At 32.6% G+C, this 17061-nt stretch overlaps 2 protein-coding genes across 5 annotated transcripts; one reads left to right on the top strand and one right to left on the bottom strand.

Annotated features, from left to right (window-relative positions):
* Positions 1-521: 521 nt before the first annotated feature.
* On the bottom strand, positions 522-5988 carry LOC126669309 (probable inactive purple acid phosphatase 28). Of its 3 annotated transcripts, none has more exons than XR_008790085.1 (4): positions 5585-5988; positions 4739-5148; positions 2883-4268; positions 522-1195 (listed from the first exon to the last, which is right to left on the bottom strand). XR_008790085.1 is itself a non-coding variant. In XM_050362751.2 (4 exons), the coding sequence occupies exons 1-3, from the start codon at positions 5910-5912 to the stop codon at positions 3810-3812; spliced, it is 1197 nt and encodes a 398-aa protein (XP_050218708.1). In that variant the 5' UTR covers positions 5913-5988; the 3' UTR covers positions 2462-3039; positions 3792-3809. The 3 variants fall into 3 exon arrangements, 2 of the variants coding, with proteins under 2 accessions (XP_050218708.1, XP_055960500.1); XM_050362751.2 differs by lacking the exon at positions 522-1195 and having other exon boundaries at positions 2462-3039; positions 3792-4268; XM_056104525.1 differs by lacking the exon at positions 522-1195 and having other exon boundaries at positions 2462-4268.
* Positions 5989-7451: 1463 nt separating this feature from the next.
* On the top strand, positions 7452-15153 carry LOC126669026 (mannosyl-oligosaccharide 1,2-alpha-mannosidase MNS1-like). Of its 2 annotated transcripts, XM_050362303.2 has the most exons (13): positions 7467-7734; positions 7807-8010; positions 8547-8659; positions 8877-8942; positions 9055-9226; positions 9677-9766; positions 9968-10092; positions 10466-10531; positions 11413-11521; positions 11601-11687; positions 13159-13239; positions 13328-13498; positions 14593-15153. In XM_050362303.2, the coding sequence occupies exons 1-13, from the start codon at positions 7582-7584 to the stop codon at positions 14827-14829; spliced, it is 1674 nt and encodes a 557-aa protein (XP_050218260.1). In that variant the 5' UTR covers positions 7467-7581; the 3' UTR covers positions 14830-15153. The 2 variants fall into 2 exon arrangements, 1 of the variants encoding a protein (XP_050218260.1); XR_007638409.2 differs by lacking the exons at positions 13328-13498; positions 14593-15153 and adding an exon at positions 12712-12880 and having other exon boundaries at positions 7452-7734; positions 13159-13241.
* The last annotated feature ends 1908 nt before the right edge of the window (positions 15154-17061 follow it).

Here is a 17061-nt window from a genome sequence, read left to right as displayed (position 1 = left end):
AGCGAAAGATAGAGATAATAATCCAGAAAGGCCATCATCTAGCCAAAAAAATTAATTCTGTCTAAATTTTAAGAATATGACAAATATGTGGCAGAACACATTAGCGTCCACACATTTCTTTTTCGAGTTGAGATATTTTTAAAATAATATAATACGATTTTAGATATTATCTAGAGACGTCTTAAATGGTTGGACTAAACAAAAACTCTCGGTAAACATTTACTTTTTGTTATCACTAGGTCTTAGAAAAACTTCATCCGTCTTAAATTGATAGTCAAACTTATTGTTTTTAGGGTTTTAAACTATGAATTATTTAAAAATTGAAAATTTATTTATTTTTAATAAACATGTATAAAAAATGGCCCTTTTGATGAAGACAGTTTTCTTGGCAGATAATCCATGACAATCTCAATTAGAAGCATACATAAATTGCATCAAATTTTGAAGCTAATTAATCCTCAAATGAAAATATACGACAAGAATTAGCATTAATGATTGATTTGCATATGAAGAATAACATGTATAGTAAAATCATATGCTTAAACATATTTGTATGTGTATATAAACAAAAACAGCTCAATCAATTGAATTTTATTACAACTCTTAACACAATAATGATTAAAGGAAATTATTTCTAGATCGTAACAATATGTAATGGCTCATCATCTCAACCTTGAGGCATGAACCACCTCCAGTACCAATGATTCTTCAAAACCCGAGACATTTCTTCGATAGGGGCGTTATGCAAGAAGAAATAAATGAAATCCGTCATCAAAAAAACGAATACAGCGCGAAGATGAATACCCAAATTTCATGGTGCATAGCATGGTTAGGAACAGCCGAGCCACCAAGAATGCGAAGATCATGTTCACTGCCACCACAACGCTTTGTCCGGTTGATCGAGTCTCCAATGAGAATATTTCACTCGGCACTAACCATCCTAATGGCCCCCATGACCATGCGAATCCTGCTACGATGATGTAGATACATATCACTACCACGAACACGTACTATGTTAGTAAATCCATCACTTGCCCCGCAGATCCGAATTTCACTCCGATTAGTACTGCTAGCAAAACCTGAAAGATGACCATTTGAATTCCACCCTCAAGAAACAAAAACCTTCAGCCCCATTTATCAGTTCCATAGATGGTTATGGAAGTAGCAACCAAATTAACACCACTCGTAAGCAATGCTGAAAGGAGAGAAGCGTTATCCCATATATGTGAATGGTAGTTTTAGAAAAATAATTCTTTTTATAATAGAAATCAAGTAATTTAAAAATAAATCCTTTTATAATAACAAAATAACAAAATAGAAATTATTGAGTAGGTTATACAAATTGTAAACTCATAATAATATAAATTATTTTTAAATTTAATGTTTTTTAAAATAAAAATCAGATTAGCAATTTATTTCAATTAAACATTAGAATAACCAGGAAACTATCCAAAAAAAAAAACTTAATTGTCAAAAATATGCTCTAACCTCAAAAAATTATCTTTATCTAAAAAATAAAAATCCTTTTACTTTTTACGTTTTATTTTTGCCTAAAAAAATATACATTAGTATCTCCGATACAGAGTGGATAAAGAGAAAACTTTTAGGTGATGAGTGAAATTCTCCTAGGTGCGAACAAAAAACTTTAAAAAAACATATTTTCAATAATTCGACTGATTTTCAATAATATTTTTAGAGAAAATAATTTTCATAATAAAAAATAAAAATAAACTATTAATGATAGTTTTTATAATAAAATATATATTAAATAAATTGTTTATATAAATTGAAAAGTAATAAAAATTATATATCAATAATAGCTTTTAAAAATTAAATAAACATTTTATTTAAGTTGGAAAACTAAAGATTGATAATAACTTTTAAAAATTACATAAATGTTTTATTTAAATTTAAAACTTATGAGAATATTCATTTGGTATAAGTATTTTTTATTCAAATTGGAAGACTAATAAGAATTATCTATTAACAAAAACTTTTAAAAATTAATTAAGTGTTTTATTTATGTTGGAAATTAATGAGATTTGTGTTCTAGATTGGCAATAAATGCCACCTTGTGAAATGCGGAGAGATTTCATCTCCGGTTGCCTGTATTGCTATGCAACCGTCTATTATATAGGTTCTTCTCGTACAAACTATGTTGAGCAGAAACGAACATGTTAAAAGGAAAATAACAAAAAAAAAGGGAAAATGACCTATGCTATTGTTGGACTATTTATAGAGCTATGCATTCTTTTACAAGAATATGTTATCAATATAAAATCATGGATTTTCAAAAGCGCTTTTCGAAGCGAAAAAAACATCAAAATGTAGAACTCGATAAGTTTATTGCACATAGACGAGAACAATAACAATGAAGACCATGTCAAAGAAAATACTAAAAGCACAGTGACTCAGTGAGGCTGTAAAGTTGTATGAGCAATCACAGGTAAGCCCCAAGAAAGAAAGCAATATAAGCAATCATGGCAATGCAGGATTAACCTTGGAGGTCCCAAATGCCATTGGCAAGTCACACACTTTTCGCAAGAACTATACATGAGAGCATCGCATATGCAAAAGAGAGAGCTTACCACGAATTATATCCTTCGTGTATTTTTTTTATAATTATTGTTATATTTTTCATCTTACAACGAATCGGAGTTTAATGCTTCCAATGTTGGTAGCTAGCAAAAAAGTTTCTTCATTTAACAACCGACATGCTTTATTTTGTTCTCCACTCTTTAAATTTTTGTTCTCAACAAGAAAAAATGGCAACGTGGAGTTGTAAATTCATGTGAGTAAATGTCAAGGATTCAACACCCAAACCTCAACATAGAAGAACACAGAAACCTAGCTGAGGCAATTCAAACATGTAATGCCATTACCTTCACAGTGTCGATAAACTGTGATCTCAATAACTGGCAGATTCACAAACTCGAAACCTCTTCGCCTTCTTTTTTGTAAGCCAAAACAAATAGTTGATTCCAGATAAAACATGCTGCTAACAATTCTTAACATTTGAATTTCACAAAAATTTCAAATCTGCATGACAACAGTCAGAACATCATAAAACACCCTATAGTTTATGTTCTTAGGAAGAGCAAAATGCCAATAAAGGATCAAAATATCAAATTTTAGCTAAAGATACATGGCATGCTGCAGTTCTACAAGTAGCAAACAGAAATAAAAAGAAATGGGAAAATGAAAATAAATGTCAAATATGAAAGTTTTAATAGAACAAGATATGGCTGACTACCAAACAAATCAAACCTAGTAGAAAATTTCTATTGAATCTGATGCTTTTGACTTTGTCAATAAAAGCTTAACTGTAGCTTACTCGCTATAATGAGTCCTCATTCTAGGATTTTGTGTTTTCTATCTTCCCATAGAAAAGGTTGTTTATTAGAGGTTGTTGATAGAGATGAAAATGCAGATCAGTGCTCAAACCAACTTCTTTTGGGTATTTTCTTAAAACTGCAACTACAATAAAGATTATAGAGGAGTGCCAACGTGATATGCTTTTCTGTCTAGTTCCTTGTATAAGAAGAGTCGACGATACTATCGGATATGAACTCTGAAATTTTATGATATTCTAATTTACATCGATTAAATGGTTTCACAACCTTGAGTTCCAATTGAAAGTGTGACCAAAAAAATTGCTTGGCTTCTCGTTCCTAGCAGCACACCTAAGTCTTATGTTTCAACTCTTATGGTACAACACAGGTGCAATTTACCAAAATATATCACATGCAGGGTGTAAGAGGAAGAAAACAAAAAAGATGGTACAATGTTACCTGCAACATATGTCATCTTCACTTCTCCAGCTCCCATAAAGTTTGTTCATCAATCTTGGTCAGCTTCTCATCATCAAGACGCTTCCAGGTCCTAATCCTCTCCACTCCCATCCATGAGTTAGCACCCTTCCCAAGTTCTGCCACTATAACCCTCGCTCTTCGTGACCACCCCGCCTTTCCATAACCATGGTATCCAAAGCCTCCACCATAACAAAACCATATACCATTTAAATTTCCACAAAAGTCATTTTTGTGATCATGCCCCATAAATACAGCTTTCACATCCCCCATATTTACAAAGCTCTGTAAGACTCTTGAATTCACTGATGAACAGGCCACAGCTTCCTGAAAATTCCCTACAATTTTTTGATAGTATAGCTGTGGAATTTCTGGAATCGGGATATGGAAAAAAGCCAGCGCTGTAGGCGCAGCTGAGACTGAAGCCTCTGCCAAGTGATTAGACTCATGCTTCTGGCCCTGTTAGTTCGTGACCTGCAACATGTTAATGAAATCTAAATCTGGAAGACCTCCCTATTGGGATTCAGAATAATATTGAAATAAAAAAGAAAGACAGACTGAATAATCAAATATGAATTCTAACTGTTTTAAGGTGACTGTAAAGAACAACTCTGGCACCAGAAAAACATAACCTTTCATGTTCATTCCAAGCTAGCGAATGTCATTAAATTTGGTATTATTGTATTGGATAATAAATTACCAATATATTTCCATTTTACTAGCTAGTCGGAGATTGAATTGAAGCAAAGTGTAATTAAATACTGTGAGTTCAAGTGACACCTATCCTCACGAGAGAAAAAAATCTGAGTGGCAAACATTAGCACTCGGTTATTAGTTAGAAGAGATGCAGAAAATTCAAAAAACGGACTAACCGGTGAGCTAAATACAACAATCAAAGTTTTATTTTGTCAATTTTTTTAATTTGCTACCTGATATCTTTTGGATACACCACGAAGCCAACGGAGTTGAGATTCCTTAATCCATCCATAAGTTCGAATTCCTTCAACAACTTCCCTGCTTCCACTATCAAGAAAGTAAAGATTGAGCACACTTTGGTTTGCTAAGAGAGAACCTGGAGATCCATAAACTCTATGATCATAATTTCCAAATCCATCGATGTTTGATATCATGCTTCCTTTACCAGCTGATGGATTGATTTCTGAGACTGAATAATCCATTAAAGATATGAAAGTCATCAATTCCTCACGAGTCATTGTAGATTCATGGTCATGATTCCCTAAGACTGCTGCCCATGGAATTTTAGACTCCATAGCTGGACCAAATGCACGAATTAGAGACTCGGCAGCATCAGGAGTGCTCGTCCCAAAAATGTTATCGCCTAGTTACATGAATTACACACAAATTAGTATATCTATGCTAACACGAAATAGCCATACAAAATGCAAAAATGTTTTCCCAATCTCAAAGATGAACACAATTAATTAAATATTCTGCACCAGAACGAGAATATATAATAAGGTATGATCCACATTACACAATTAAATTGTTCGAGAAAAAACAATGAGAGGTTATCTCAGACAACCGTTGCGCCATGTCATATTAACAGAAAGCCAATAAGCATTAATTTTTTAACTATTATGAATGACATGGCCCAACGGTTGTGTTGTATAACTATTACAAATATGGCTACCCTAAGGTTAAGAAATTAAATTCGTACAAAATCAATTTATATAAGTAAACTTTGCCAAAATTTCATTTCTCACAATTAAATAATTTAATTCACGCAATAACTGACATATTCAAATAAGCTATACCAGTGAAAGCAATAAAATCAGGCTTCTCAGATTGAATCATCCTTTGAAGAAAGCGAGTAGTGTTAAGATCGGAGCAAAAATCAAACTCAGACGGCAAAACATCGCGACACCGAGTGACACTTCCAATACCAAAATGCATATCAGCCACCTGAAGGATTTTGAAGGTGCCATCGTCGCGGAATCGGAGAGGAAGATCGGAAGTTCGCTTCAGGCGAGGCTTGTGGTGGCCGACTGTTAATTTCACGGCGATTTGAGTGTGGAAAGCCAAGAGAATTGAGATGATTATGGATAGATATAAAAGCGACCATTTTATTTTTGGAGAATCCATTCTTGTTATTTACTCAAATAATTCCTCCAACATTACAGGACAGATAAATAACACACAGTGGCTCAGATATTTGGGATGATTGGAACATTTTTTTTTTTATATAAACTTTTAATTTAGTTTCAATATTTTTTTTTCAATTTACAGCTTCTATTTTATTTTAGAAAATAATTTTTTGTATTTTTGTATTGTTTTATATTTTTGTATTTTTAATATTAATTAATTAAATAAATTATCAAAAAGATAATGATTCAATTGAACTATCATTGATGAAATATAAAATGGAGAAACTATCAACTATTTTACCTTATTTTCATTCGTCATTTCTGACATTTGTGTCTATTATCATTGACGTCTTTAATCTCTATTTTCGACCTATAAAATTTGTGAATTTTAAATTATTGGCCAATAAATTTTTTTCCGTCCAATTTTCGACTAATGTTATTAATGTTCAGTGACGTGGCACCTATATTTTTTTAATACACTTCACGTCATCAAAATATTCTAAATATACAAGTTATCCAAAAACTTTAAAATTAATTACCTAGCGGCCACGATCCTAACCCCAGCTGTCACCGTCCACACTTTCCATTATCCGCCTCTATTTTAACTGTCGTTGTCGCTCTCCAGCTGCAAACCACTTGAGGCATTCGTTTGAAAACGAACAAAACTATTCGTCTTCAAATAACCTATACGGGTTTGCCCGAAGACGAACAATTTCGACTAACTAAAATTATTTAAATACTATTTTTGGGATTGATTAAATTCAAATTCTATTTTAAAAAATTTAAAAATAACTATATTAATGCACCACTTCAATGTTAGTTCTAATTTAGGTGGGTTGAATGAACACAAATTATAAAAAATAAAGAATTATCTAATGAAAGACTGAAATGGAAACAATATAAAAGGTTCAGATTTTTAATAAACAAAAAAGGCCTAATCACTCAAAAACCCCTCACCTTTAAATTTTTTTTCAATTCCACCCCGACGTTGAAAATTTATCAATTTTACCCACTTTTTAATTTTCTGTTATCAATTGTACCCCAATATTTTAATTTTTGTTAATTTTTTTACTTAAATGATGAAATCATTCAATTAATTAAGTCTAAACATGAAATTAAATTCTTTTTTATTCAAAAAAGTACAAATAAGTCCTTTATTTTTAAAAACTAACTAAAAGCCATAATCAAATTAACACTAATTTAAATTCTTAATTAATTTAACTAAATTTAAATAAATTTTAAAAATATACAATTAATATATGCGAGACATGGAGAATGTTTTAAACAAATTTACAAACGCAAAAGACGTTAATTTAATTTTTTAGGGTACAATTGAAACACAAAAATGCAAAATAGGGTAAAATTGACAAATTTTCAACGTCAGGGTATATTTGAAAAGGGGCTAAAAGGTCGGGGTTTTTTAAGACATTAGGCCAACAAAAAAAGGTTCAGATTTTTAAACAAAAAAAGAAGGTTCAGATTAATCCAATCGAAAAATACAGAAGAAAAGTCCAAACATTAGAATATCATGGACGTAAATTGCAAAGACTTTTACTATTGACTTCAAAGTTTCTTTTTAATCCTTCCAAAACTTTAAAATTCAGATTATACACAAAATAATATAAATTCATTTACATTCAATGCATTTCCATTTCAATTTCTAAATAATGGCGAAAAAATCACAATCTTCTGCTTTACTTTCTCATCACAAGAACAAAAATGTCTGGATCAGACCACAGCGACTCGTTCTTCTAATCTTCGGATTCGTTTCCCTCGCTTTTCTATTTCTAGATCGCAAATCACTCGCCAGAGAACACCAGGTAATCATCTTTTTAATCGATTTAACGTGTTTTTGTTCGCTGTTATTGATTAATTTTGACTGATTTTGTCAGGTGGAGGTTTCGAAATTGAATGAAGAATTGGATGAGTTACGCAGACAGCTCGAGGATTTAAGTAATTTGAAATCAGGAGTTAAGAACATTGATAAGTTTGAAGATGATTCGGTTAGTGTTGAGAGACGAGAGAAAGTTAAGGAGGCAATGGTTCATGCTTGGAGTTGCTATGAGAAATATGCTTGGGGTCATGATGAGCTTCAGGTTTAGTTATTTTAATGTTTAATTGCTGTATATAAAGCATTTTTGATTTTGTTTTTTGCAGTTTTGCTAAATTAATTAGAAACTAGGTTTTAAATTTTGAGCTATTAGGTTTTATTTGTTTAATTGCTATGTTTCTAGCATTTTTACCTGTCTAGCTGGTAATGTATCTAAACTCTGTAACCTTAAGTGAACTCTGCATTGTAATTTGTAAAAACAGCAACAAATACGTAACGCCATTAACAGCTTTGTTGTTAATTTATAATTTTGCCTAATGTTATTGAAAAGCTGTTAGATGTAATTCATATTTGAAATCTGTCATGTTGGATGAGAGCACGAAGTATTTTTCGTGAAATCGTGGTTGCTTTGTTTGTCGCCGTGCATGACCATGAGCATGTGCATGATTTCCTTTCTGAATTGGCAGTTTCTGCCGTGCTTCACGACATTGTAATCATTCTCTTGTAGTTTTTTAGAAATGTTTGTTTTTTCATTTGGCATTGATATGTTACTAATATGTCATTTCTCTGATTCCTTAACAGCCACAGACACGGAATGGTATTGATAGCTTTGGTGGACTTGGTGCAACTCTAATTGATTCTCTTGATACATTATTCATAATGGGTCTTCATGAACAATTCCAAAGAGCTAGAGAGTGAGTTTTGAACTCCACATGATTAATTCATATTGTTCACATTTATCTGTTACATTACTTTTTTTCTTCCTAAGCTGTATGCATGGTATTTAATGGTGCTTGTATAATATTTTTCAGAAGCAGCAATTGCAAAGGTTTTTCATATGATATTGTCTACTGTTTTTTTTTCTTTTTATACTACAGAGTGATTAATTAGCTCAAAAATACATTACTGCAGTTGGGTAGCAACCTCATTGGATTTCAACAAGAACTATGAGGCTAGTGTCTTTGAAACAACCATAAGGTGGCATCATAAGGTTTTAAAATCTTTATGTTAGTTGTTCTCATGATCAATTGAGGCAGGCAGGAATACATGTGATGTAATCTGCTTTATAACTTTTTTTTTTTGAATTCAGAGTTGTAGGAGGGCTTCTTAGTGCGTATGATCTCTCTGGTGACAAAGTTTTTCTTGAAAAGTCTAGAGATATTGCAGATAGGTTACTGCCTGCATGGAGTACACCTTCCGGAATTCCTTATAATACAATTAATTTAGCACATGGCAATGCACATAACCCTAGGTGGACAGGGGTGAGTTTTAAGCTTCCGTTATTCATTCACTTTCAGAATTGGAGTTCTTTTCTGCAAGGCACATTATCAAATGCATTGTCAATCATTTTTTATTTCATTCTTAGGTGAGATAAATGTGCTGGAAAGCTTATCATAATAAAACGATGGCCAATATGATTTAACATTCATTTATAGTGTCTGAACCATGATCTTTTGCTTCTAATGCCTTTTAGGCCTTATTCATGATTGTCTGAACAGTTTAAGATCGAAAGTGGTCACATAAAATTAATAACAGCAATCAGATATTTCATGACTTACGTGATGAAAAATCTGCATATTCTGCATCGGTACTTTGACAGTGCTTAATGTTTTTGGATCTCTATGTTCAGATACGTTAGCATCTTGTAGAAAATTATCTCTTTCTCTTTGTTTACTTTACATTTTAACTTTAGGAAAAGTTTCTGCTTTCAGGAAAATAGTATCCTTGCAGATTCCGGAACAGAGCAGCTTGAATTTATCGCTTTGTCTCAAAGGACAAAAGATCCGAAGTACCAGCAGAAGGTATCTGTTTTATCATGAGATTCATGATTATTGTGGCGGTAATGCTACCCAGCAATGCTCTTATCAGTTTGTAATTTTTCATCTGCTATAGATGACTCATTTAAAAAACATTGTGATAATATATCTGGAATCCAAGATTTGTCATGTGCTTTCTGCAGGTTGTCTGTTCTTTCTTTGACTTGCCTGTGCATGCTATTTCAGGCAGAGAATGTCATCACAGAGCTTCGGAAAACCTTTCCTGCTGATGGTTTGCTTCCCATATATATTAATCCTCACACAGGATTGTCTTCGTATTCAGTCATCACATTCGGCGCCATGGGCGATAGGTATCAATACTGAAACCGAGCAACATGTTGGACAATTCCTTAGCTGTAGCTAAAATGATATTGCTGACTGTAGCTAGAGGACATGAAGGGGACAGGTTGTCCGAGTGCAAATTGCTGAACAATAGACTATTTTTTTTTTGTGTTTTTTTAACTTGTGGAAAAGTAATAATTTCTCAACATAAAGAAATTCAATTTTATTTGGACACTTTAGAAATAACAAAGTAAATAAAACATTAAAATTCACAGGAGTCCTAGCATATTGTCATTTTTCTCAATTTCTTGCAATGTCTTTCCCTTAGATAAATGAGTACTACATAGGGGGCTGTTTCATGTATTGCCTGCTTGCCAATGTTAGATCTTGTTGTTCTTGCAGCTTTTATGAGTATTTACTCAAAGTTTGGGTACAAGGGAACAAAACAGAAGCTGTAAAACATTACAGGTAATATTTTCATTTAAATAATTTACATGATAAGCATGGCCATATCTCAATTTCTTCAAAAATTATTCCATATTCGTAAAGCTGTTTCACTGTGCGCTAGATGCATGAGTCATCCCTTATCAAGTAGCATAGTTGCTAGTCTCATCATTCTTGCTGCATCTCAAAGATCATAAATTGACGTGAATAAATGCATTAGTTGCCTCCTACCGTGTGAAAAGGGGGTGAATAGGAAGTTGGAAACTAAGAGACAGAAGGAAAAATAAGTATCCAGCATCCTGTCAAGCCATTCTCCGACCCACTAGCTTATTTGTTTCTTTGAAAAAGAAATGATTTGGATAAATCTCGATTTCTCATTAAAAAAATTAATGGGAGATTACTAAAAGAGAAGCGGTGGGTACACTCTCACAGTCGCACTGTCCGCACATGCTAGATATTGGCATCTCATCCTGCTGCTGTATGATAATATTTTTATCCAGCAATATTGCTGTTTTGCATATCACCATTTATATCCGTTACATCAGAAGCCATAATCTTATTTTTAGTCATTTAGGGCTTCGTTTAAAACTGTATTGATGCTATGGATTTCATTCTGTTGAATAACATAGTAGATATAAGATGACATATGATATACTCAGATAACACGATTGCAACTATGCTGTATAGATCTTACTGCATGAACCTTCTACCCCTAAAAGTTCATGTCGAAAGTTAAATTTAGGATGAAGATGTTGGTTTTATCTAATTTGTAATAACTAGAATAACTTATCCTCGGTATCATTTTCATCATCAAAATTCTTGGCTCTTCACTCTAAAACTAGACTTTAAAAATCTTAAATGAATCTCAAAGCTGATAAAATTGGGTCAACGAGTATTGCAAACAGAGAAATGTGGGAGACATCAATGAAGGGGCTACAGAGCTTGGTTAGAAGAACAACGCCTTCATCCTTTACATACTTGTGTGAGAAGAATGGGAATTCTATGTCTGATAAGGTATATATTTGGATCATTTTATTTTAGTTTAATTTGATAGCTGAATTATTATGAATGCTTAATCCTATTTTGAATGCAGATGGATGAGTTGGCCTGTTTTGTACCTGGCATGTTGGCATTAGGATCTTCTGGCAACGATGAAAAATTGTTCTCTCTTGCAGAGGAGGTATATATGTGGGTTAAATGTATTTGTTGGTAAATTTTTTCTGCTTATTTATATTTATTATCTTCTCACTTAGCACAGAAATGAAATTTAGGCTCAGGGAAGTGTACAAATTGAAGCTTTTTGGATTTGTAAATTCCAGTTTTATCAATTTCATTATTAATTCCTTTCCTTATGTTAAGCCGTCATCTCATCTTTGCTCTTTCTTGAGCTTGATTCAATGCAGTCTCTCTATCAATTTTCAATTCCTTAAAACTCGTAAAGGGATCTCCAGAAATATGTCAAAAATATAACTAGAAGATCCGGATACAACTGTTTTAAAGTCTCTATGGGCACACTTGAACCTAGAAGCCTTAAACATAGGCACAAATGAATGTTATGTAGCTGTAGCTTAGGTAGAAAAGGTGCCAGCCTGTGCTTGAAGCTGAACAAAAGAACAATAATGTCTTTTAGTTTTCCCCCTTAAATAGATACTATTTATTTGGTCACTAGTTTATAATGAAGTGAGCCAACATTAGCACTTTGTTATAACATCTAGCAAACGTTATCAGTTTGTAGGTTGTACTAATTGTAATGGTTTTCCCAGATTGCATACAGAAGAATGTCTTAGTTGACAGTTATCCTGGGTTTATGTGATGCATATAAAGTGTCGAAGAAAGATACAGGACCAAATGCTACTTTTGTTTCCTCAAACGGACATAGAGATTTGGTTGAAGTTACATTGAAGATGGACATGCATTATTCCCTTGCTATTCATAATTCCTTAAGTGTGCATGAGACTTTAAGGTTACAGCTGTGTCAAAGTTATGATAGTCTATTTTAAAATTTGAATATTTCTGGATAAGGCAATACTTAAAAAGTTTAAAGCTTCACACTTAAACAGAGTCTAGTTACTTTTTCACCATCTGTAGATCTCCAAGCCTAACCGATGATCCAAGACATTAAAATTCTAGAGGAGTTGGTGTTTGAATTTTAAGAGGAGCTGGAATATTGGTTTCATTAATGTGGAATTGTAAATGTTCTGTAGGTTTTCAGAAACAAAAAGAAGAATTAAAATATAACCAATACAGTTGACATGCTCGAGGTTGTCGTCATTGTTGTTAATCTGATAACATCACTTAAGAGTTACAGACCTTGCCTACCAAGTCAGAGTGGGAGCAACCTCTTGTATGACTGGACTACCTGTACAAAACAAAGTAACTTTCATTTAGCTACTTTTTTCTTTTGAACTATAAAGCTACATTTCATCAATCAGACATGCTGTTTCTAAGGCAGTAAACAGATCACTCTTAGTAGCTGAGCATTATTTTCTGCTGTTAAATCATGGCTACCCAATCCACAAGGTTGACTAGTCCATAATGTTGATTTGTCATTTGTTTCTGTGTACATCTCTTTCTAAAAGATATATCCTTTTGAATTAGATTCTTATATCAGTTTCGCCTTATACTGGATTCTTTCTGATTGTCATGTATAGCTCGCTTGGACTTGTTATAATTTCTACCAGTCAACATCTACAAAATTGGCTGGAGAGAACTATTTTTTTCATCCTGAACAGGTTCGGAACTCTTTCCTCAATCTGGATACTGGAGATCGGAAATGATTTAAATGCTGTGTCCTTAATGTATAAAGACTATTAATTGTAGGACATGACAGTTGGTACTTCATGGAACATTTTGAGGCCGGAGACTGTTGAGTCTCTCTTTTACCTTTGGCGTTTGACCGGCAATAAGACTTACCAAGACTGGGGTTGGGATATATTCCAGGCCTTTGAAAGGAACTCTCGTGTAGAGTCAGGATATGTTGGACTCAAAGATGTAAGACATTTTAAACTTATAGATCTTAATGAACATGCATGCTCACAGACACACATATGTAAATCCTATTCTGTGTGCGTTGGTTTTTTAACTTCTTTTGTTTTTATTTTAATACTAAACTGAGAAAGAGTGTTAAGTCTTGACTTTAATACTTCTGACAAAACGAGTCAGGTCTCAACTACGAAATGCAATTGCTCCCCATGTTTTATAGTGCTATTGTTCTGTCATGTTCCTAGTTGTAATTGATAAAAGATGCAAAAGGTTTGGAGTTAAAAAATACTTTGGCCTTTGCAATATGATTCTACTTAGCAGCAAATTATTTACATTCTTGTTCAGGATAGTTGACATGAAATTTCCTGTATTTTACTGGAATTCGTCGGTGTTTCACAAGTAAAATTGAGCATACGTTTTATCTAACCTACCAGCGGATTTGGTTGGAGACCTTTTTAGAGTAACTTTTGCTGGGTTTGTTTATTTGTTTTTGGAAATTTTTGAATTCAAATCTGAGTTGATTGTTACTTGATCATAATATACTCTTTCCATGACAATGAAGATCAGTAATCAGTTCCCCATACTTTTGAAATTATAGTTTAAGATAGATCAGGTATTTAATGTAGATGCATCTACAATTAGACGGATTTACATGGAGGAAAACTTTGTCTTTTTCATACCATATTGTGACTTTTTTATACAATTTGCTTTCACTAAATATGATATCTTTGCATGTTGTCCACGTCGAATTTCAAGATAACCCAGTACTATTAAGGTTAATCTTATGTCCTTTTGTTGTATTGCATTAACATATGGTGACAGCTTCACTCATAGTTTTATAATTGTTAATTAAATTTGTGAAGTAGCCATATATATATATATATATATATATATATATGTATATACATGTCTGTTATCGTTAGGTGATTACATAAAAAATACGCATTTTATTGTGAATGTGTACTTATTTTTTCTAATGAAAAAATAATATTGGCGCAATGAAATGATTGTATAGTTTCTGTTACGTCAACGGCTTCTGATATGAATCCTAGTGATGCAGTTTGCTGAAACTCGGTCTAATATTATATTGCCCCTGGACTCAGGTGAACACAGGTGTCAAAGACAACATGATGCAGAGTTTCTTCCTCGCTGAGACACTTAAATATTTATACCTCCTGTTTTCGCCTCCTTCCGTCATCTCTCTAGATGAATGGGTGTTCAATACAGAAGCCCACCCATTGAGAATTGTCACTCGACACGAGAATGCCGAAGTTAGCGGCGGACAGAATTTGCCAGTTCGGTTTCGCGGTAGGAAGGAGGGTCGTTCAGGACAGGATTAATCTACGCAGACTTAGAGACTTAAATTCTGGATTGCCCAAATTTCCCATTCTCCAGGAGTATCGGTATTGGGTTAAAGTCGGCGCTAATTTAAACAAGGAATGCTGCTGACTGCCTGATTCTGCTTCAAACTGAAACTGGTGAGGGCGCAATTTTTATTCCAACACAAATAAGCACGTAGCTTAGTATAGATTTGTTACTCGCAGATTTGTTCATGTAATGGTTTTGACACTGCAAACATGAAATATGTGGGGATGGTTTTGTAAGATTTATAGTTAAATCGAATTCATATATATGGTGCTTAAAGAGAGAAACATATTATTCTACTGGCAGAGTGTCGCGTTCTTGGTTTTGAAGGGATGCAGAACTTAAGTTCCCAACTCTAACGCTTTCACCTTGCAATTTCTACTGCACAGGTTTAAAATTTTAATGCTCTATGCAAATGATTGATGGCTTGAATATTGGCTTAATATATAGTTCGACTCTTGAATTTGTACCTTTATACCCATCTAACCTCTAAACTTAATGTCTCACCTATCGAACCTTTGAGATTTGATCTCTAAATTTAATACGTAAACATTTAATACTCCGTGTCAATTTGACACTTAAAACATTTTAAAAAAATTTGTGTAAGGAAGAGATTTGTTAAAATGACCGACTCTAGAATATGGGTAAAATTAAAGTTGGTCATCTGATCTATATGATGATTGCCTTCTCCGTAGACATTTGCCTTCTCCGTAGACATTTAAAATGGAAGAGATTTGTTAAAATATAAGTAGAAAGGAGAAAATTGTCTCCACTTTAATTACTAGTGCAAAACATTCATTATAGATTTATCTTCCACTATTTTCTACAATTTTTTTTAAAAAGTGAAATTGGCATAGAGATAAAAGTTGATCACTAATGTTGTTAATGCCTTGAATGTTCCTTACACACAATTAAACATAAACACACACTACAAAAAAGTGTAAATCCATTCTAGTCCCAAGGCTAGTGGAGGCACAAAGATTGATAAAAAAGAAGAAAATTACAAGCTCAAGCAAAGAGACATTCCCTTAACCCTACCCTAATTTTTTTGTAAAGTATTTAAGCAAAAGGAACCCATCATCCCCACCACCACCTCAGCTGCAATCATGACATTAAGAGTGGGAGTAGGGTAACCAAAAAGTAAATTTTATTATAAATTATTATTACAAATCTGCCCTTTATTCTATATTATCTCTTAAAAGCTATTTTGATATAGTTTATAGTCACAAATACTTTATTAAAATTTAGTGGAAATAGCTTATAAAGTTATTATACAATTAATATTTCATTACAAAAATAAATTATAATAATACAATTAAATAAAGTACATTTTTTTTTCTCTAATGCATTGTATATGCATTGAGTGTGATCTTTAAAAAAGATACAAACTAATTTTTGTTATATATATTTACTATAAAATCATAAATTCCCATTTAAATAGATAAATACAATTGCGTCAATCAATAGATTTAATTTATTATAAAAATGAAAATATCAATCGAACTACATTCTCATTGAAATTAATATATTCTCACTATGAATGAGTTATATGTATCTATTTTTTTCCTTGTGATCAAGCAACTTTACTAATGATCATATTATATATATTACCATGCGAAATAAAAAAAGGTTCGATACATTATAACTCCATTATACTTTAATTTTTTCTATTTATCCTTTCCTTCTTTAAAGTTTATTATATTTTCTTTATGGGCGGAAGCGGTAAACGTGTGTGGCTCAGTCGCAACTAAGTGATTAACAATTTCCAATCAAAAATGACAAGAACTCTCTGTACTTTCAATTTTTTATTTATCTAATTCCTTCTTCAATTTTTCTTTATATTTAATGGTTCATCAATTTATAAATTTTTGTTTATCCGGTCCGTCTCCAAGTTTAGTGATGTGACTTATTTTACCAACATGTCGATTAGGTAGACATTTAAATTCGCTCTCATGCGTGTTTAACGGCAAACGTAATGCAAACTCCTTCTCCATCCAAAAAAGGACCTGCAAATTCAAAGTAAATTAAGTACATAGACTAGATTAACACAGAAGTTCAAAAAGGACCATATAAAGAAATTCTAAAAATACACGGGACCTAAACACGAGTTTGGCCAAAAAAATAATAATATTATGAATACAACGCACAAAACATATTTGTTCTTTTGCAATATAAAAGAAGAAATAAAAAAAGATGATGAAAGAAGA

This window comes from Mercurialis annua, linkage group LG2 (genome assembly GCF_937616625.2).
Source record: "Mercurialis annua linkage group LG2, ddMerAnnu1.2, whole genome shotgun sequence".
In the NCBI taxonomy this organism is placed as follows: Eukaryota; Viridiplantae; Streptophyta; class Magnoliopsida; order Malpighiales; family Euphorbiaceae; genus Mercurialis; species Mercurialis annua.
The sequence above is the reverse complement of the archived record's forward strand: the minus strand, read 5'-3'. Positions and strand labels throughout refer to the sequence as shown.

Excerpts from the sequence above, each read along its gene's own strand:
- LOC126669309 (XM_056104525.1), bottom strand. The coding sequence starts at position 5,912 with ATGGATTCTCCAAAAATAAAATGGTCGCTTTTATATCTATCCATAATC. Across the intron at positions 5,149-5,584 it reads TGATTTTATTGCTTTCACTG|GCGATAACATTTTTGGGACG; the intron begins GTATAGCTTATT and ends TCATGTAACTAG. Across the intron at positions 4,269-4,738 it reads GTGTATCCAAAAGATATCAG|GGCCAGAAGCATGAGTCTAA; the intron begins GTAGCAAATTAA and ends ACGAACTAACAG.
- LOC126669026 (XM_050362303.2), top strand. The coding sequence starts at position 7,582 with ATGGCGAAAAAATCACAATCTTCTGCTTTACTTTCTCATCACAAGAAC. Across the intron at positions 8,011-8,546 it reads GGGGTCATGATGAGCTTCAG|CCACAGACACGGAATGGTAT; the intron begins GTTTAGTTATTT and ends ATTCCTTAACAG. Across the intron at positions 13,240-13,327 it reads ATTTTTTTCATCCTGAACAG|GACATGACAGTTGGTACTTC; the intron begins GTTCGGAACTCT and ends TATTAATTGTAG.